The sequence below is a fragment of the Bos indicus genome, chromosome 15 (genome assembly GCF_029378745.1).
Source record: "Bos indicus isolate NIAB-ARS_2022 breed Sahiwal x Tharparkar chromosome 15, NIAB-ARS_B.indTharparkar_mat_pri_1.0, whole genome shotgun sequence".
NCBI classification, from domain to species: Eukaryota; Metazoa; Chordata; class Mammalia; order Artiodactyla; family Bovidae; genus Bos; species Bos indicus.
This window is the reverse complement of record NC_091774.1, coordinates 29,601,933-29,624,726: the sequence shown is the minus strand read 5'-3', so window position 1 is coordinate 29,624,726 and position 22,794 is coordinate 29,601,933. Positions and strand designations below refer to the sequence as shown.

The window sequence follows — 22,794 nt, the reverse complement described above, 5'->3', positions numbered from 1 at the left end:
GATAATATACAGTAGAACCCTGCTGTTTAGAATATACTCTTAAGTCTTTTATATCTGGAAAAATTAAAAAACACAAAAAGAATTTATAAAGTATTGAGATAAAAAAATTTTTAACACCATGTGGTCTGTTCCTACTGAACAAGTTACCACTTACCTCTCCATATTAATGGGTGGAGCATGCACTTTGGTTGCTTCAGAGGTACGCTTGCCCATATTGGAGGATATGATATTTTCGCCTTCAGATTTCAATTTGTCAACGAAGTTATCTACTTCCTTTCCTTTGGCTCCCAGTTTCAGAGCCTTGCTAGGGCCTGAAGGTCTAAGTGGAAGAATGCAAAAATAAAAAAAATACACACATGATTTAAAAAGTTAAAAACTAATTAATAATTCCCTATCACTAAAGCTTTCCCTAAAGCTGTTCTTTAAGAGAAATGTGAATACCTCAAGGGATAAACTAAAGTTTCCTAGTGTTTAGTGGACTACTAAACTATTTCTTGTTTGAACTGGCAGCTGGATCACTATTAACATGTAAGGTTCAGAGATTCTCTTTGGCCCAGTAGTTAGGATTCCATGCTTCCACTGCAGGGCACAGGTTCACAGGTTCACTCCCTGGTTGGGGAACTAAGATCTTGCATGCTATAGGGGCATGACCGAAAAACAAACAAACAAAAGAACCACATAAGCTTCAAGTACCCAAAGACCAAAGGTATACTTTGATAAGCATGTATGATCCGAGGAAAACTTTGTACCTTCTATCCAGATAAATATACTTATGTACAAACAAACTTTTTCATATAACTTTAGGTAGTTTAGATTCTCCCTGAAATCCATTTATGAACACTAGATTAAAAGTATGTGTCCCTTTAACAGTTAAATAACTCTTCTTCCAATATAAGGCAACTCTCATAGGAAATTGAGCTTCAAGGTAAAATTTGTAGAAGAACTCTCTTTCACACAAAAGGAAAAACACCGCCATCAGATTTCTCCCTTATCCCCATATTATCAATATGCAGCCAAATTTAATATTACAACTTACTTTATCAAGGCACACATTATTTAATAGTTTGCCTAGAAATCAGATATTGCTCTGAGATACACACATATAGCCTTCATCTGCCATTCTAGAACCACCTGTACTCTAGGTGATTACACTAGATTATACCTGGCTGGTGCGGGTGCCACTTTTGGTTTGTCAGTTTCAATGATGGTCTCTGTGATCATAGAAGTTGCGCTGCCTCCAGACACTGTGGAGCTTCCAAAGCCCCCAAATCCTGGTGCTTTTTTGCCCTGTCTCTCTGCATCTCTTCGGGCCTGCTGTAATTCTTTTGCTTTACGCCGCATCTCAGCCTTGGCTTCACGCTCTTGAGTCTACGAAAAGAGACATACTTGGATGCAGCTTTGAATTCAGACCAGACTAGTAAATAAAGAAAGGAAAGTCAGACAGAGAAGCCTAAAAGAAAGACACAAACCAGCAGTCTCAAAAAAGACCCTATTTACCTCTCTGACTGCTCTGAACACCTTCTCCTCATGGGAATCCATTTCTGTGAAGGTTCTGATCTGTGCCAGGTTAACATTCTCCCGGTATCCCAAGGCAACAATTTCGTCAAATGCAAAAATCAAATCAAAACAGTGCTCAGATATTTCATTCTCTTCTAAGGCTCGGCAATATTCAGGAATCTAATCATGAGGAACAATGGAAAAGAAATATTTAGAATGTATCAGCAGTTATGCTTTCCAATTCTTATCCTATAAAATACATATATTTCAATATGCCTGAATCGCTTTACTAGCTCCTTCCACTACTCTTTAAGCAAGTCTCTGGCATAAGCCTTTGTATGCCAGATGTGTGGCTACATCAACAAATTTCATCGAAAGAATATTATCTAAAAATATGGCCAAACAAGTGTCAGAACCACAATGGCAGGTTATAGTTACCGCTAAGGAACTGGGAAACAAAAGAGCAATTTTCATACTCTCCTTTGTAATATTTACAGTCTTAGGATATCCAGTAAAAGGAGATGTGACATAAGATGCTGGGATGGGGACTAGGTGCATAGAACACGCAAAATGATAAGCATCAGCTGCTTTGGGGAAAAAATAGTTTCACACAAAAACTTAAACTCCAAAAACCTTAATGCAATATTACAGGACTCTTACCACTCTTGAGAAGAGCCTTAGGGTCTCCAGATCTTCTAAGATGTTGCTGTTTTTGGTAGTGATCAGTACCATGTACAATTTCTCCATAGGCTGGTAAACATATCTGACACTCTCTGTTTCCACAAATGTATGTTGTTTTCCAGTGTTCATGAGCTTTGGAAAAGCTGCTAACAAGCCCTCAATCCGAGTTCGAGTCATCTCTACAAACTGTCGAGAAACAATAGCTTTTCCTGCTTTTGTACAGACTGCTGCTGCCAACAGCACCTGCAAGGAACATGTAAATAAGTACTAATCATTTTTTTACATGTGTTTTCTCAACATCTTCAGATCCGTAGAATGCCACACTCAGTTATTTAGTGATATAACTACTACTAGAATGCTGACTTTCAGATTCTACTTCATTGCTCTTTTAATTACACTATGTCATTCATAAGATAAAGGTGAAGTAGAGGAAAATGAAGCTATTACTCCTATTTTTCAATAACACACCTAGAGAAAAACTTAGTAAAGAAATAATTTTTTCTAAGCCTACACACATTATTAATCGGTACCCTGTGACTCAAAACTGGATTGCTCTCTGCTTTGGCAGACCCATAAATAGCTTAAACTTATTCAAGGAAAAACAAATTTCTACAGAGGTCTGATCAAGCAGGCTGAATAGTTATACAAGGCCCCAAAACTTTCCTTTCATTTTTACCTAAAACATGGAACCAATCTAGTGAGTCTAAATTTATCTTCTGCTCTTTGATTAACCCACACTAACTCACCTCCAGTCACACAAACAATCTGTAAAAGGAAAAACTAAGTGGCTCAATGTTTCACACAGGTTTTGACACTGGGCAATGATCAAGACCAACAGCCTTTTTTTCAGAGTCTGGCATTTCATTAAACAAAACAAAGCACCAAGGAAGATATGACCAAATGTCATTAGCAGAGTAGTAAGAAAATTAAGTATAGTGTTAACAGTCTCTTCATTGCAGGAACCCAGAAGTTTATAAGGAAGGACAAGTAACAGAAAGACTATTTACACATATCAGAAGCCTCAATACTAGGATACGATTTCTGAAATATTAACATTCTATTGGTCAGGTTCCTCAGTTTTACAGAAATCTTTCCTCTACAGGTGAGCAGCTGGAAAAAAAACACGTTAGTCAATTTGAGTATTCTTTTAGTTTCAAAACATCAATATAGTTTTACAGTGATTACAGGAGAACATAATGTCCTTATTCATCAAGGATAGGTCATCAGGTTATTTGGGAGATAGTTACTATCACACTTATGTCCAAGCAGCTAGGTAAAAACAATTTATAGTGAAAAAGTGTTTGATCTATATCTTGCACAAATAACTTTCCTCTACCAAACAGATCTTTATTTTTACTGATTGATTTATTTCCCATGAACATTGTGCACATTTTCTCACATGAAATCTCAAGAATAAATCCTATCAACTGCTCTATTTCCCAAATAACAACTGCAAGTTTAGAAAGAAACACATTTAAGAGAGTAATACAATTTTATGCTCCTGAGTCTATCAATTCTATGTTGAAACTTACCTTAATTATGCTGGCATAAAGTTATGTAGTATAGAATTCAAAAGTTAAAAAAAAAAAGTAGCTCTACTTCATAAATAAATACTTTCAGGAAGAATCTTGCTTTGTAAATTATATCCTTTTAAAAACATGTGTGCTCAGTCGCTCAGTTGTGCCCGATTCTTTGCGACCCCAGGAACTGCAGTCCGCGAGGCTCCTCTGTCCATGGGAATTCTCTAGGCAAGAATACTGGAGTGTCTCCCACATTGCAGGCAGATTCTTTACTCTCTGAGCCACCAAGGAAGCCCAAGAATACTGGAGTGAGTAGCCTATCCCTTCTCCAGGGGATCTTCCCCACCCAGGAATCGAACCAGGGTTTTCTGCATTACAGGCGTTCTTTACCACTTGAGATACCAGGGAAGCCCCTAAAATAGCCCCTGTATGTCTAAAATATATTTTTGTATTTATAAAATATAAAAATATATCTTTGTATCTTACATTTAAAAATATAAGATGATATTTTAGACATATGGAAAAGTAGAGAGTATAAAAATTACAGTTGATTACTTTAAAAATGGTAAATAAGCTCGCTTAAAAGTCCCAGAACAGTCATCTTTCCCCAAAATACTTATAATTTTAAAAAATAAATAAAGAGTTTTGTACTTAAGAAATGTATCATTCACCATCACAACTACTTGGGAGGTTGCTGTTATCACCCAGGCAAGAGGCAAGAAGATATACTGAGGGGAGTAAAAGATCCCCCAAAAAGAATAAAAATGCAACAAGGTTATGACCTATTCTTTTCAGAAGAAATCTTCCACTCCATGTCTTTATTATTTTGTTGCTGTTGTTGCTATGTAATTTTTTTTTAATTCAGCTTTATTGAGGCAGAATTAACATATAAACTTATAAGTGTATATGGTGATTTCACATCTTTCATTTTATTTTTTTCTTCCAGTTTAACTGAAATATAATTGACATACAGCACTGAAAGTTTAAGGTATGTAGCATGATGATTTGACTTAATATACATCACAAGTTTGGTGAACATCTGTCATCTCATATAGGTAGAACATTAAAGAAATATAAAAAACGGAATTCCCTCATGGTCCAGTGGTTAGAACTCTGCACTTTCACTACAAAGGACCCAAATTCGATCCCTACTCAGGGAACTAAGATCCTGTAAGCCGCCTGGCATGGCCAAAAAGAAATAGAAAAAAAACTTTTCCCTTGTGATGTGATTCTTTTAACAACTTTCATATATATATGATACAGCACTGTTAGTTATACTGATCATATTGTACACTGCATGTCCAGTACTTACTTAGCTTATAACTGGAAGTTTGCACTTTTTGACTACCTTCATCCAATCTCCCTCCCCCACCAGTCCCTGCCACTGGTGACCACAAATCTGATCTCTTTTCTACGAGTTTATTTTTTTAACAATAAGATTAAATTTATTTATTTTTAATTGGAGGATAATTGCTTTATAATATTGTATTGGCTATTTTTAAAGTATAACTGACCTACAACACTATGTTGGTTTTTGGTATACAACATAGTTATTCTGTATTTCTATACATTTTAAAATGTTCACCATGTTAACCTAGTCACCATCTGTTACCATATAAAAATATTACATAATTATAGACTATATTCCCCACATTGTCCCCATTCATGTCTTTAATAGTGTGAAATAAAGATTTCTTCAAAAAAGGGCAAGGACTCCTATAATTCTTGGTACAACACGTGTGCTTAGTCGTTCAGTCATGTCCGACTCTTTGCAACCCCATGGACTGTAGCCCACCAGGCTCCTCTGTCCACAGGGATTCTCCAGGCAAGAATACTGGAGTGGGTTGCCATGCCCTCCTCAGGGGATCTTCCTGACCCAGGGATAGAACCCAGCTCTCCCGCACTGCAGGCAGATTCTTTACCATCTGAGCCACCAGGGAAGCCCAAGAATACTGAAGTGGGTAGCCTATCCCTTCTCCAGGGGATCTTCCTGACCCAGGAATTGAGCCGGGGTCTCCTGGAGAAGGACATGGCAACCCACTCCAGTACTCTTGCCTGGAAAATCCCATGGACGGAGGAGCCTGGTAGGCTACAGTCCATGGGGTCGCAAAGAGTGGGACGCTGAGCAACTTCACTTTCATTTTTCACTTTCACGCACTGGAGCAGGAAATGGCAACCCACTCCAGTATTCTTGCCTGGAGAATCCCAGGGACAGAGGAGCCTGGTGGGCTGCCGTCTACAGGGTCGCACAGAGTCGGACACGACTGAAGTGACTTAGCAGCTCCTGCATTGTAGGTGGATTCTTCACCAGCTGAGCTACCAGGGAAGCCCTGGTACACACACAGTAATACCTTAATCTTGAAGAAGAAATTGACCTACAATTATCACCAGTCAAGAGACTTAGACTTGTTTAGAAGAATAAAACCAAATATACTCAAAAATTTGCTTTCACATTAATTTTTATCATATGAGGTTCATGTTCCAACCATCTGCATATTTCTGGCAGAAAAAGAAAAAAGCAAAGGTAGTTGCTGCTTTAGCTTATGAGTGATCAGCAGGTATGTCTTTGTATGTGTCATATTTGACACATATATCCAAATAAAGTAAGATTTCTGTCCCAATAGGAGCCCTCATAAAAGAACTACGTCACATAAAAATTTGTACACATGTTCACAGCAGCATTATTCAAAATACCTACCTAATACATAATAAAAAGTGAACACCGGGAATTCCCTAGCAGTCCAGTGGCTAGGATTTGGCACTTTCACTGCCATGACCCATGTTCAATCCCTGGTCAGGGAACTAAGATCCTGGAAGTCACAAGGCAGGGCCAAAAAAACTAAAAATCTGTGTATCTAAATAAGTAAATAAACAGTGAAAACCCAAATATCCACCAACTTATGATTGGATAAACAGAATGTGGTACATCCATACAATGGCATATTATTCAGCTATAAAAAGGAATGAAGAATATGCTATAGTATGGATGAACTTTGAAAATATTACACTAAATGAAAGAAACCAGATACAAAAGGCAACATCTCACATGATTTCATTTTCGTGAAACATCCAGAATAAGCAAATTCAGAGACAGAAAGTAGATGAGTGGTTACCAGGCACTGGGAAAGGGGAAATGGAAAGTGAAAGTGAAGTCGCCCAGTCGTGTCCAACTCTTTGGGATCCCATAGACTGTAGCCTACCAGGCTCCTCTGTCCATGGGATTTTCCAGGCAATAGTACTGGACTGGATTGCCATTTCCTTCTCCAGGGGATCTTCTCAACCCAGGGCTCGAACCCAGGTCTCCCACATTGTAGACAGACACTTTACCATCTGAGCCACCAGGGAAGTCCGTGAATAAAAAAAGGAATGGAAGGCAAACCCATAGATTAAAAGAGACTTAAGAGACATGTCAACCAATCACATTGTATAATCTTACTTGAATCCTGATTCAAATTACTGTTTAAAAAAATTATAAGACAAATGGGAAAATATGAACAGTGAATGAACAGTTAATGACATTAAGAAATTATTGATAAATTTAAGGTATGATATATCCATTAAAAGTATTTTTTAATATAAATTTATTTATTTTAATTGGAAGCTAATTACTCACTAAAAGCATTTTTTAGACAAGGAATATTTATTTTAAAAAAAAAAAAAAAAGAGTTCTATAGATTCAAATTCTTCTAGTCTTTCATATTAAAGACTTTCTCTCAATCACTTTACATTGAACATCTACATGAATTGTGTAGGGTAGATTTTATCCTCAGTCTCAAACTGTGCTAGTTTTACATGTACTAATAAAAGACCTTCTGATTTATAAATTATCCGGAGGATCAAAACTCACAATTTCATGTGTTGGATGTCAGTAATGATTTTTTTTTTCTTTTTCTGTACTACGAGGTTTGCGGGATCTTAAAATAGTTCACCAACCAGGGACTGAACCTGGGCTCTTGGCAGTGAAAGCCCAGACTCCCAGCCACTGGACTGCTAGGGAATTTCCAATAAATATTTCTTTTAAAATCAACTGCTCTACTGTAATACAAATGGGTTTTTATGACTCATAATAAAGCTTCCAAAAGTATCAATATGGTACATGGATTCAAAAAGTGCTAAATATTAAAAATTGTATGTCAAAGTTCTAGGAGACCGTAATTCAAAAAGCACACCTAGTGACAATGATGCCTGTGAAGAATTTGGATAAATCGTTTCATGAAGATAAGAACAGAAAAAAATGAATTATTTTTCAATTTAAAAATCAACAGTATATTTAAGTAAATTATTAAATACCTTAAGAACGTAAGTAAATTTTTAAATACTTTAAGAACGTAAGTAAATTTTTAAATACTTTAAATATTTGTGCTACAGTCCTAAAAGTTTATATACTCCAAAAAGGTTTCTTTAATATTCTCATCAGGAAAATGAAGAATTTCCTTATATTTGAGATTATCTCACATTGGTTTCTTCTTTTCCCAAAGACTATGTGAATTAGAAATAATGTTCTAAATTTGCAAAGAATCAAGTTAACATATCAGGAAAGTTAAATGACTGGAAGTGAGAAGATCTGGATCCTAGTTTTTGTTTTATTTACTATCTGTCTGATTTAAGTTATGTTTCAACCTCTCAGCCTCAGTTTCCTCCCTTAGAAAATGGAGCATCATCTGACAATCTCACAAGTTATTATGAGGACCAAATGAGAATAATAAAACTGTAAGCCAAAGCACTTATACCACAACACTTATATACAACTTATACCACATATACTCACAATGTAAAGCAGCATCACTATTAACTTGCCAAGAAATGTATCTTATTAAAACCTTTGTCATTTCAAAGCAATGGATTTTTACCTTTATGGATTTGGCAATATTTTAACAGATTAAAAATGGATACATACTCCCTAAAAAATTTTACATTTAATGTCAGAAAATTCATAGATCCTCTAGAGTAGTAATTCTCAAATGATCCATAGAGAAATCACTTTATGCAGTGAGAAATATTACTAATAAATGGGAGCACATTATAAATTTAATACTTACAAAGGGCCTCCTCACCAAAAAAAGGCTGAGAACCACAGTCCTACAAAGTATGATTCCCCCATCCGAGAATTTTGCAATGTTTTGACGAATAAAATAAGCCACAGTAGAAATACTAAGCATAGCACAATTTAAACACTTGAAGTCAAAAATCTACCCAGAGAAAGGATTGCTCAGACCAAACCTTCAGACCTATATATATATATATATATATATATATATATATGCTGTTTAACTACAAAGCCCATATTTAATATATCTAATAACAGTAACTCTATTAGAAACAATGTTTATAGGCTTCAGGGTACTTCTCAGGCATCTAGAATTCAAAACACCTCCATACCATACGGATAAGAGTTTAGGTAAAAATTAACATCAAGGCAACATTTAAAGGGAAAAAGAAATTAAAGACAGCCTCTGACCAGAGAGGTGTATGCTATCCATTCAAACTTTGCTTTATCAATTGGGCATGGTCAAAGGCTAACTATAGTACTGGCAATCTCCATTTTGGCTGTATTACTATAAGAATTAACTAAATAATTATTTATTGGATACCTACTATACATACTAGATGCTCTCTGGGACTACAATGAGGAAATTAGTAGGACTGGCAGTCTTAAGAAATCTAGTAGGATCCCAAAAGTTCTTATCTCAAGAAAAATAAATTATTTTCTAACTATGTATAGTGATATTAACTAGACTTATTTTGATGATCATATCACAATATATACAAATATCAAATTATTATCCTGTAAATATGAAAGTAATATGCTGTACGTCAATTACACCTCAGAAAAAAAGGCGGCAGCAGCCTAGCAGGGATAAGACACAAACTAGGCAGAATGTGTAAAGTAATGCACTATGGGAATTCAGAGGAAGAAGAGATTACTTCTAGCTCACAAGATCATGAAGATTTGATGGAACAAACACTACTTAAATTATGCTTTGATCAATCAGGAAACTTGACTATGTAAAGATGAAGGAGCAGTAGGGTAAAATAGTAGGTCCTCTCTTTTGAGTCATTCCATCATTCAGACACAAGCAAATAAGGCTCCCAAAGTAGGACCGAAGTGCCCAAGACTAAGTATGACTCTCAACTTCAAAACACCCAAGACATCACAATCACAGTTCCCACAAAGTTGACATAGGTTTCTATTCATTATTATTCATGTTAACGCAGCAGTTAATAACTTGGTTGGGAGGTATGGTCAACAAGAGAAATTTAACCTATTCTAAATCAACATTCGTCTTCTTAAATGCCTTGAAATAATTTTCTCTTCATATCAATGTTTACCAATTATTAAAATACAGTATACACTAAAAGGTTAATTTTTCCTACTATAATTTGACCTGATTTTCTTTGGGAAACAGTGAATAAGTATAATTCTCTATACAGTTATTTTGCTTGTTTTTTACATTTTTGGAAAAGAGCATTTAGACCTAAAACAAACTTTCAAGAGTCCTTGCGTTTGTTTTTTTAAAAAATATTTATTTATTTGCCTGTGCCAGGTCTTAGCTGACAAGGGATTTTTTTTAAATTTTCCTTGCAGCATTCGAGATCTTAGTTGCAACATGTGGGTTCTAGTTCCCTGACTAGGGATTAAGCCCAGGCCCCCTGGATCCGGAGCACAGAGTTTTAGCCACTGGATCACCAGGGGAGTCCCTCTGGGCCCAGAGTTATGGAGATGATCTCCTCAGGATTGTTTTAAAAAATAAAGTTCCCCAATAGGTTAAACTTTGTTAGACAACTTTTCTCTTAATATACTTAAAATACTTTGAATATATTATCATTTGTTTTTGGATTAAATAACAACACTCTCCTATTCAAGTTCCTTGAATAAAGAAAGCTGGAGAATTAGATTTCTGTTCTGCCTCTACCACTAATTATATTACATTGGATGTCACTTAATCGCTTCTTGAAATACACCTAAAATACAGGTTGAAGTGAAGTGAAGTGTCCAACTTTTTGCGACCCCATGGACTGTAGCCTGCCAGGCTTCTCTGTCCATGGAATTCTCCAGGCCAGAATACTGGATTGGGTAGCCATTCCTTTCTCCAGGGTATCTTCCCAAACCCAGGGATCGAATCCAGGTCTCCCACATTGCAGGTGGATTCTTTGCCTTCTGAGGTTAGTTTATGTGAAAGTGCCTTTGCATCTCTATGATACTGTAACTCTAAGCATTTGAAAACTATAGCAACAGAAAATTTGCAATGTTTCCATTTCACACCCACTGCTCCAGTGATAACTACTTTGGAACCATGTTTTGCATTAATATTAAGCTGCCGAAAGGCAAACTGCCTAACCAAAACAAACCATATGTATGTTTATAGTGTACGTGTGTCAGATAGCTGCCATTATCATCCCTTCATCTCTACTAGCTATAGAGGTCCAAAAATAACAGGAAAAATATGACCAATTCCTTAAAGAAAAAAGTCAAAGACTTCCTCAAACCTCTAAATGCTTCAGTATTCCTCACTTCCACAATTAGCCAGTAACTCTGTTCTTTGTAATTCACTGTAATGATGATCTCTATATACTTCATGATCATATTAAGGCTAGTTTCTACAACTGTCATAAAGGATCATTTTGTCTTTCTTGCTTGCATGAAATGATTACAGATAATATCAAATCGGGGGAGATTACAATAAAACATAGAGCACAAAACAAAACCAAAACTTGAAGTTACTCAGTAAGAGTTTTAAGCTCATCACCAAGTTCCTGTCCTAAAACAAAAAACTTGTAGTAGAGTATAAAAATAAAAGGACATTGTTCTCAGTTTCTGCACTGTACTTCCTATTTGGAGAATAGACAAGATGGCAAATCAACAGAAACTCAAGAAATTATTTTCATTCTTTGCTCTCCTCTGAAACAACAATCAAAAAGATACATAAAGAATACAACAGGTGTGCAGCTGCTGTATTGCATATGAAAAAGAAAAAACACCCCCTAATTGGGAATTAGTTATTACTGTGTAGGATTTCCGGAGAAGGCGATGGCACCGCACTCCAGTACTCTTGCCTGGAAAATCCCATGGAGGAGCCTGGTGGGCTGCAGTCCATGGGGTCGCTAGGAGTCGGACACGACTGAGCGACTTCACTTTCACTTTTCACTTTCATCCACTGGAGAAGGAAATGGCAACCCACTCCAGTGTTCTTGCCTGGAGAATCCCAGGGACAGGGGAGCCTGGTGGGCTGCCGTCTATGGGGTCGCACAGAGTCGGACACGACTGAAGTGACTTAGCAGCAGTGTAGGATTTCAGTGCCCCCTGTCCCAGCCCCCAATCTCAGCCATAGAAACCCAAATCTAGCTTTCTAATAACTAATGATTCTTGAGAACTGAACATACTGTGATCACTGATATTTAATGAGATCACTACAATAGATTTACTCACTCCCCATACTTAGTAAATAAGAAAAGAATAGCACTCTGTAGATAAGCAAAGACTTCACAGATTAGGGCTACAATGAGACTTAATATCAAGTTCATTCAAATATAAACTTATTAAGGAAAAAAACTGACTATAATGATACCAGACAAATGTTAAGAAAGTAAGAACACGTTCTCATTAATTTGATGAAAACTAGAAAAAAGATTTTTTTTTGTATTTGATTTTATAACAAAGTCATCATAAATCATTTGTTTTTCCATTTGTTCATTTTATTTCTCTACTAGGACTTTGCAGTGTAGGACATTTTGCACCAAGTTCAGTCACTAAAGCTAAAGGAAATTTACTATTCAAAAACCAACATTTACATACTGATATCTACAATTTATTTTAAAGTGCATTTTAAAAATATATATTTATTTATTTGGCTGTATGAGCTCTTAATTGCAGAATGTGGGATCTAGTTCCCTGACCAGGGATCAAACCCGGGCCCCCCCCTGCATGGGGAGCGTGGAGTCTTAGCCACTGGGCCACCAGCGAAGCCCCTAAAATGCATTAAAAAAAAGATGACCACAGGATGGATGAATAATTAGATGTGTGATAAAGCAAAAATAGTGAAATGTTAATTACAGACTAGCTGGTGGTTACATGCGTGTTCACTGTAAAGCTCTCAACTTTCTTACATGTTTGAAAATTTTATTATAGATCAATTTTTAGAACTCTGGATACAGCTTTTAGATTCAAGAAATCTTTGCAAACTGTTACCCTATTTGGACATTTCTTTGTCCAGGGATCTCTTTGTAAAGGAACGGAACCCATAAATATTACACAGAAAAATACTTAATAATGCCTTAAGACTCAACAGAGCAGAATGTACTGAGATAAGTTGTTCTCCAGAGTACACAAACCTGTAGGTATCTGGATCATACCAAGTTCCAAATAATTCAGAACTATAGGCATATTTAAATGTGACACATCTGTATGTATATGCAGTGTCCAAATAACATGCAAAATTTATGTTTTTATGTTTACCACGTAACACCTAGGGCCCTATGGGCCCTCTGGGTATCGATGAATTAAAAATACTACTGGGGAAAAAAATAGCACGACGTTCCCAAGAACTTATCAACAAAACAAGGTTTTTGTTAAGATTATCTACATTTGGTTTATATAATAAAGCTTTTAATTTTGCTTTTAATGTTATACTCTGAAATGCACTACATGTACATCTAAGATGTAAAAAGAAAGTAGTTTTAAAATCACTACCCGAATACTAAGCCTTCTAGTGGAAATGAAGAAAGGAGTTTTTGGAAATTTTATGTCCAATATAAAAGTTTTATGAGACAAACCTGCTTGATGCAATTTATATGCCTGAAGCTGAAGAAAACTGTTCAGCGATTTAATGCCCAAGCCTGAATCTCCTCACCCACCAAGTTTTCATCTAAAAAGGTTGTGAACAGAACTTAGTATAACTGGCACCAAATTATATATTGTCATCTCTGAAATGTGTAGGAAGATGTTTTAAATCAAATTATTAATCTAGTGTCAAAAAGATAAATAAGAAAAGCACACCCTTCAAAAGATTAAACGACATAAAGTGCACTTTAAAAATTACTAGCTTCTTTGGAAGCAAAAAACTTCTACTTCACAAATGTTCACAAACCGTAGTGATGAAGCCGGACGTAGTGGAGTGAGCACTATGTTTTGTTTCATCTCTCACAAGCATTGATTTTAACTTTCTCCACTACAGACGAGATGGGAGAAGAAAATGGCAACCCATTCCAGCATTCTTGCCTGGACAGAGGAACCCGGTAGTCCATGTGATCGCAAAAGAGTCAACTTAGCCACTAAACCACCACCACCACAGATGAGAACGCGAAGATAATTCAACTGAAGACAAGTAAAAGGTCCCAAAGAATAAACCCCTTCTCACTCCTGTGAGACATCTGATTACGATATGCCACATCCACACTTCACCTGAACTATAAGCTCCTTGAAGACAGAAAACCTGTGTTCTCCACAACTGGCTCTCATCTTCCCAATGCTCTATTATACCCAATCACACCGACAAATGGACACACCTAACATCTACAGAAGCGGGCAGCAGGTTTCTGGGTTACCTGGGTCCTACAATTAGTGCCGTATCACTGTCAGAAGTTACTCCTTCCCGTTCTGTGCCTCCCTATGCACTTTCCTCTATTTCTCCTTTTCCAACAAACCAAAGAAAAAGTCCTCAACACTAATGATTTAGATTTCAAACATCCACGGCCTACGGAACACCGGGGATGAGAGGTGAGTTGATTACAGAACGAAGTGAACCCCTGACAGAAGCCCAACTTGGGGCGCCGAGGCACCCACTGAACCTGCTGGACACCAGAGGCCAGGTCAGCAGCGTGGGGTCCAAGACCCATCACTAAGAGGTAGGTTCTTGCAGAGCAAAAACCCCGGGCCCGCTTTAGGGCCCGAATCCCGGCAGAGGAGGGTGCCTAGCTGATGGCGGGGGAGGGCTGTGGGCGCGACGATAGAGGGACTGCAGTCAGGTCCCTCGGATCTCCTGCGGAGTCGATCACAGGGTGGAGAAGCCCCCAGAGCCCCGAGGAAGTGTCCGGCTCCCGGCTCTTGGGGCGGGGCTCCTCCAGCCCCAGCACAGGCCGGTAGCAGGGAGAACGGTTGAGCAAGGCCGGACGCGGGAGGTGAGCCCGGCTCGGGTCTTACCATGGTGACGGCGGTAGTGGGGCGCACCCGCGCGCTCCGGCTCCACTGCGGCTAGGGCTGGGGTCGGGGGAAGGGGAGGACCGGCCGCTCCGGACCTGCTGCCCCCCTGACAGGAGCGCCGCCAACTCGCCTCTTCCCAAGATGGCGTCCTCGAGCCACGTCTCCAACCGGAAACGGCGCGGGTCAAAGGGCGGGGGGCGGGGCGCCGTGAGGTGGAGAGACTGCGGGCGCCGGCTAGCAACGCAGGTTGTGCCAGGGAGGCCTGGGGGCTCGACCTCCAACGTGGAACCATAGGCTTGTCTCCCTTCCGTGTTCGTCAGCGCTTTTGGTTAACTTGCGACATCTCTTGCAGTTTATAAAGCTCTCAAAGAGACCGTATCATTTGATATACACGATAACTGGTGTTCATAAGGGACTAGTAGCCAGAATATACAAAGAACTTTTAAAATTCAACAATGGAAAGACAACTAATTCTATTTTTAAATGGCTAAAATAGCCATTTCTCTAAAAAAGGTATATAAATGACCGGTAGGCACGTAAAAAGATGCTCAACATCTTTAATCTTTAGAGAACCCCACTTCACATCCGTTAGGATGGTTGTAATAGAAAGTGTTGATGAGAATGTGGGAAAATTAAACCCTTATACACTGCTGGTGGAAGCATTAACTAGTGCTGCTGCTTTGGGAAACAGTTTGGCAGTTCCTCAAAAAATTAAACATAGTGTTACTGTGGGATCCAGCAATACCACTCCTAGGTATATATCCAAGAGAATTAAAAGAACATATCCAAAGAATTCACCTGTCAATGCAGGGGACGTGGGTTTGACCCCTGGTCCAGAAAGATACCACAAGCTGCAGAGCAACTAAACCCATGTACTGCAACTCCTGAGCCTTCTCTAGAGCCCCCATAGGGCAACTACACCCTGTGCTCTGGAATAAGAGAAGCACTGCAATGAGAAGCCTGGGCCCCTCAACAAAGAGTAGCCCCTGCTTTCCACAACCAGAGAAAGCCCACTCACAGCAGCAACGAACAGCCAGCACAACCAAAAAAAAAAAAGTATATGTCCACACACAAATTTGTATTCTAATGTTCATACAAGCATTATTCATAATAGTAAAAAAAAGGAGACAGTCCAACCGTCCCATCAATTGATGAGTGAATAACAAAATGTAGTATATCTACTCAATGGAATGTTAGTCACAAAAAGGAATAAAGTATTGATATATGGCACAACATGGATGAACCTTGAAAGTATTACGTTAAGTGAAAAATGCCAGTTACAAAAAACCACATCTTACATGACTCAGTTTATATAAATTGTTCAGAACATACAAATACATAGAGACAGAAAGTAGGGCTGCAAGGGACTGGAGGAGGAGAGAAACAGAGAATGAGATTTGGTTTTTGCTCTTTTTCTTGGCTGCGCCTAGAGGCATGGGGGATCTTAGTTCCCCCACCAGGGATAGAACCTGTGTCCCCTGCTTTGGAAGCATGGAGTCTTAACCACTGGACTGCCAGAGAAGTCCCAAGGTTTGTTTTTTGGAGTGATGAAAATTTTCTAGAATTAGATAGAAGTGGTGGTGACACAATTTTGTGAATACACTAAACACCACTGAATTGTACACCTTCAAAAGGTGATTGTTACGGTAAATTATATCTTTTTTTAAAAAATGTGTAGAAAGCAGGGCAGTTACTGTACTTATGTCCATTTTGTAAATGAAGAAAATGATAAGTTTAAGAAACTATCTAAAGTTCTAGTTCTATAAAAGAAATTATTCAAATCTGGCCTTCTGATTGTATTGGTGTTTTTCCCTGACAAATGTCACACTTTACACATTATAGGTGATTCAGGGGTTCTTCCCTGTATTATTTTACCCCATGTTAGTAGCTTAACTCTTTATTCATTATTGCTACAATAATTTTATTGGGTGTTTATTTTGTATCAGATACTTTACACACATTATCTCTAACCCTTGTAAACAACAATCCCGATAAGGACGCTGAGGATCAAAGAAGTTAAGCATCTGTCCCAATTAATACAGCCAGCAAGTGGTAGAGCCAGGATTCAAACTCAGTTTTTCTTGTTACGTCACACTGCCTCTCTGTATCTCCTGTGTATTCCTTAATGTTTATTGAACAGTTACAATGTACCAGGCTTACTTCAAAATCTTCACACAGATTATCTCACTTAATCCTCACAAGATTTCTCTGAGATATGTACAATTTAATGCCTCCCTTTTGCAAGTGGGGAAACCAAGGTACAGAAAGGTACATTTTACCACAGGTCTCAGGACTAGAAAGTAGCCAAGCCAGGATTCCAACGAAGGGTGCTCATCTTCACAGCCTGCACCCTTGAATACTGCATTTTCGAATTCTCACTCTTATTTATTTCAATTTCATTTCCAATGGCTTTCTAGAAGAATCTTAATAAAACAAAAACTTTTCAACTTTAAATGTCTGGAAGGGTATATCAGTTCAGTTCAGTTCAGTCACTCAGTCGTGGCCAACTCTTTGAGACCCCATGAACCGCAGTACACCAGGCCTCCTTGTCCATCACCAACTCCTGGAGTTTACCCAAAACCATGTCCATTGACTTGGTAATGCCATCCAACCATCTCATCCTCTGTAGTCCCCTTCTCCTCCTACCCTCAATCTTTCCCAGCATCAAGGTCTTTTCTTTTCTTTTTTTCTCAAGGTCTTTTCAAATGAGTCAGCTCTTCGCGTCAGGTGGCCTAAGTATTGGAGTTTCAGCTTCAACATCAGTCCTTCCAATGAACACCCAGAACTGATCTCCTTAAGGATGGACTGGTTGGATCTCCTTGCAGTCCAAGGGACTCTCAAGAGTCTTCTCCAACACCACAGTTCAAAAGCATAAATTCTTCGGCGCTCAGCTTTCTTCACAGTCCAACTCTCACATCCATACATGACCCCTGGAAAAACTATACCCTTGACTAGACAGACCTTTGTTGACAAAGTAATGTCTCTGCTTTTGAATATGCTGTCTACGTTGGTCATAACTTTCCTCCAAAGAGTAAGTGTCTTTTAATTTCATGGCTGCAATCACCATCTGCAGTGATTTTGGAGCCCCAAAAAATAAAGTCAGCCACTGTTTCCACATCTATTTGCCATAAAGTGATGGGACCTGATGCCATGATCTTAGTTTTCTGAATGTTGAGCTTTAAGCCAACTTTTTCACTCTCCTCTTTCACTTTCATCAAGAGGCTCTTTAGTTCTTCTTCACTTTCTGCCATAATGGTGGTGTCATCTGCATATCTGGGTTATTGATATTTCTCCTGGCAATCTTGATTCCAGCTTGTGCTTCATCTAACTGGGCATTTTGCATGATGTACTCTGCACATACGTTAAATAAGCAGGGTGACATTATACAGTCTTGACGTACTCCTTTTCCTATTTGGAACCAGTCTGTTGTTCCATGTCCAGTTCTAACTCTTGCTTCCTGACCTGCATACAGGTTTCTCAAGAGGCAGGTCAGGTGGTCTGGTATTCCCATGTCTTTCAGAATTTTCCACAGTTTATTGTGATCCACACAGTCAAAGGTTTTGGCACAGTCAATAAAGCAGAAATAGATCTTTTTCTGGAACTCTCTTCCTTCTTCAATGATCCAGAGGATGTTGGCATTTGATCTCTGGTTCCTCTGCCTTTTCTAAAACGAGCTTGAACATCTGGAAGTTCACGGTTCACGTATTGCTGAAGCCTGGCTTGGAGAATTCTGAGCTTTACTTTACCAGGGTGTGAGATGAGTGCAGTTGTGCAGTAGTTTGAGCATTCTTTGGCATTGCCTTTCTCTGGGATTGGAATGAAAACTATATCAAACAGTAATCTTTAGTTAAAAGCACAAAATTTCTTTTAAAGATGAGCACATTCTTTAAAAAAATTTTATTTTATTTTATTGAAATATAGTTGATAGACAATGTTGTTTTAATTTCTGGTGTACAACAAAATGACACAGATATGCTTATATACTCTTTTTCATATTCTTTTCCATTATGGTTTATTACAGGACGTTGAATATAGGTCCCTGTGTTACAGAGTATACTTTGCTATTTCTCCATTCTATATATAATAGTTTGCATCTGCTAATCCCAGACTCCCAATTCATCCCTTCTCCACCCTCCTTCCCCTTGGCAACCACAAGTCTTTTCTCTGTCTGTGAGTCTAAAAAGGTGAACAAATTCTTAATTTAAAAAAGTAAAAATTCTGCCTAGAATTATTGCTTTAAATGGCAACTTCCAGGGGCCTTTAATATAGACTGCTGACGTTCACAAAAATCAATAGATGCTGGTTCTTTGAAAATATGAAATTAGCTGAAACTGCAGAATAGAAGCACCTGTGTAAGCATCCTTCTGAAGAGAACCTCAGAGGCACTATGTCATGATGATTAAAAGCAGAGACTTGGGAATTAGACTGACCCATTTTCACCCTTACTGCCTGGGTGACTTCAGGCAAGTTTTTTTAATTCTCCTAAACGTCAATTACCTAATTTATATATTGACAGTAACACTTACCTCATAAAGTTATGAAGTTAGAGAACATCTTAATAAATAAGATTATCTACTCTAAGTGTTCCTATATATTAAGTGCCCAACAATACATACCCATTATTGTTAGCCATAACACGACAAAATATTTTTTTTGTTTTGTAGTTCCCTTTTTAACCAGAAGTGTCTCAGAAGAGGTGTCTCTGGTTTTCCTTTTCAAAGGAAAATAACTTTTTGCTTTCCTCTGGCAGGTTTTCATGAACAAATTTCCAAAATTCTTTTATTTTGTTTCTCTCCCTCTGACTCCCCAAATTAACTATGTCTGTAATTTTTAAATACTTGTTCCTTACATTTTCATTCACTCATTCCTTCATTCATCCACTCAATGAGCATTTTGAAAGAACCTAATCAAAAAAGCAAGAGAGTTACAGAAAAACATCTTTTTTGATTAGATGTTTCTGCTTTATTGACTATGCCAAAGCCTTTGACTGTGTGGATCACAATAAACTGTAGGAAATTCTGAAGGAGATGGGAATACCAGACCACCTGACCTGCCTCTTGAGAAACCTGTATGCAAGTCAGGAAGCAAGAGTTAGAACTGGACATGGAACAACAGACTAGTTCCAAATAGGAAAAGGAGTATGTCAAGACTGTATAATGTCACCCTGCTTATTTAACTTATGTGCAGAGTACATCATGCAAAATGCCCAGTTAGATGAAGCACAAGCTGGAATCAAGATTGCCAGGAGAAATATCAATAACCCAGATATGCAGATGACACCACCCTTATGGCAGAAAGTGAAGAACTAAAGAGCCTCTTGATGAAAGTGAAAGAGGAGAGTGAAAAAGTTGGCTTAAAGCTCAACATTCGGAAAACTAAGATCATGGCATCAGGTCCCATCACTTCATGGCAAATAGATGGGGAAACAGGGGAAACAGTGGCTGACTTTATTTTTGGGGGCTCCAAAATCACTGCAGATGGTGACTGCAGCCATGAAATTAAAAGACACTTATTTAACTTATATGCAGAGTACATCATGAGAAACGCTGGGCTGGAAGAAGCACAAGCTGGAATCAAGATTGCCAGGAGAAATATCAATAACTTCAGATATGCAGATGACAACACCCTTATGGCAGAAAGTGAAGAGGAACTAAAAAGCTTCTTGATGAAAGTGAAAGACCAGAGTGAAAAAGTTGGTTTAAAGCTCAACATTCAGAAAACTAAGATCATGGCATCTGGTCCCATCACTTCATGGGAAATAGATGGGGAAACACTGGAAACAGTGTCAGACTTTATTTTTTGGGGCTCCAAAATCACTACAGATGGTGATTGCAGCCATGAAATTAAAAGACGCTTACTCCTTGGAAGGAAAGTTATGTGCAACCTAGAAAGCATATTCAAAAGCAGAGACATTACTTTGCCAACAAAGGTCCGTCTAGTCAAGGCTATGGTTTTTCCAGTGGTCATGTATGGATGTGAGAGTTGGACTGTGAAGAAAGCTGAGTGCCGAAGAATTTATGCTTTTGGACTGTGGTGTTGGAGAAGACTCTTGAGAGTCCCCTGGACTGCAAGGAGATACAGCCAGTCCATTCTAAAGGAGATCAGCCCTGGGATTTCTTTGGAAGGACTGATGCTAAAGCTGAAACTCCAATACTTTGGCCACCTCATGCGAAGAGTTGACTCACTGGAAAAGACTCTGATGCTGGGAGGGATTGGGGGCAGGAGGAGAAGGGGATGACAGAGGATGAGATGGCTGGATGGCATCATCGACTTGATGGACATGGGCATGGGTTTGGGTGAACTCTGGGAGTTGGTGATGGACAGGGAGGCCTGGCGTGCTGCAATTCATAGGGTCGCAAAGAGTTGGACACGACTGAGTGAGTGAACTGAATGAAGTGACTCCTTGAAAGAAAAGTTATGACCAAGCTAGGGAGCATATTAAATAGCTGAGACATTACTGTGTCAACAAAGGTCTGTTTAGTCAAGGCTATGGTTTTTCCAGTAGTCATGTATGAATGGGAGAAGGCAATGGCAACCCACTCCAGTATACTTGCCTGGAAATCCCATGGACGGAGGAGCCTGGTAGGCTGGACTCCAAGGGGTTGCGAAGAGTCGGACACGACTGAGCAACTTCCCTTTCACTTTTCACTTTCATGCATTGGAGAAGGAAATGGCAACCCACTCCAGTGTTCTTGCCTGGAGAATCCCAGGGACAGTGGAGCCTGGTGAGCTGCCATCTATGGGGTCGCACAGAGTCGGACATGACTGAAGCGACTTAGCAGCAGCATGTATGGATGTGAGAGTTGGACTATAAGGAAAGCTGAGTGCCAAAGAATTGATGCTTTTGAACTGTGGTGTTGGAGAAAACTCTTGAGAGTCCCTTGGACTGCAAGGAGATCCAACCAGTCCATCCTAAAGGAGATCAGTCCTGGGTGTTCATTGGAAGGACTGATGCTAAAGCTGAAACTCCAATACTTTGGCCACCTGATGCGAAGAGCTGACTCACTGAAAAAGACCCTGATGCTGGGAAAGATTAAGGGCAGGAGGAAAAGGGGATGACAGAGGATGAGATGGTTGGATGGCATCACCGACTCAATGGACATGGGTTTAGGTAAACTCCAGGAGTTGGTGATGGACAGGGAGGCCTGGCTTGCTGCGGTTCATGGGGTGGCCAAGAGTCCGACACCGCTGAGCTACTGAACTGACTAAACTGAATCTAAGCCATGCACTGATGCTATGAAAAGCTTAAAAAATAATTGGACACAGACCCTGCCCTAATGAAGTCCAGTCTTCTTGAGATAAAAATGCAATAGAATTAGTTAAATTTTAATCTCAGATAAATAATAATTTGTTAGTACTGTAAGTATATCCAATGCAATGGGAAACAATGGAGGGTAAGAAAGGACTATAATGTAATGCTGCTGCTAAGTCACTTCAGTGGGGTCTGACTCTGTGCTACCCCATAGACAGCAGCCCACCAGGCTCCCCCGTCCCTGGGATTCTCCAGGCAAGAACACTTGAGTGGGTTGCCATTTCCTTCTCCAATAATGTAATATAAAGGCTATAAAAGGTCGTACAAAGTGTGGGAATTTAAGCAAACTTCCGAGTTTGCCTAAAGTCTGTCTGGACTGATTTAGCAGGAATAGTAGCCCAGTGATCCTTGATCTGGGAAGAAAATACACACCTTATTTCCGTATGGGAAGGCTAACTCTGCTGCTAAGTCGTTTCAGTCGTGTCCGACTCTGTGCGACCCCATAGTCGGCAGCCCAGCAGGCTCCCCTGTCCCTGGGATTCTCCAGGCAAGAACACTAGAGTGGGTTGCCATTTCCTTCTCCAATGCATGAAAGTGAAAAGTGAAAGTGAAGTCGCTCAGTCGTGTCCGACTCTTCGCGACCCCATGGACTGCAGCCTACCAGGCTCCCCCGTCCATGGGATTTTCCAGGCAAGAGTACTGGAGTG

The 22,794-nt window shown here is 39.0% G+C and overlaps 1 protein-coding gene across 1 annotated transcript in view; it reads right to left on the bottom strand.

The window, feature by feature from the left end:
* The window catches only part of ARCN1 (archain 1), a 29,869-nt gene extending 14,870 nt beyond the window's left edge, over positions 1-14,999 (bottom strand). The window contains exons 1-5 of the mRNA XM_019975174.2: positions 14,836-14,999; positions 2,158-2,421; positions 1,498-1,677; positions 1,163-1,368; positions 155-319 (exon numbers count right to left, since the gene is read on the bottom strand). Of these exons, the coding sequence (XP_019830733.2) occupies positions 155-319; positions 1,163-1,368; positions 1,498-1,677; positions 2,158-2,421; positions 14,836-14,838 (818 nt within the window). The 5' untranslated portion in view covers positions 14,839-14,999. The remainder of the gene's footprint in view (positions 1-154; positions 320-1,162; positions 1,369-1,497; positions 1,678-2,157; positions 2,422-14,835) is intronic.
* Positions 15,000-22,794: the final 7,795 nt, after the last annotated feature.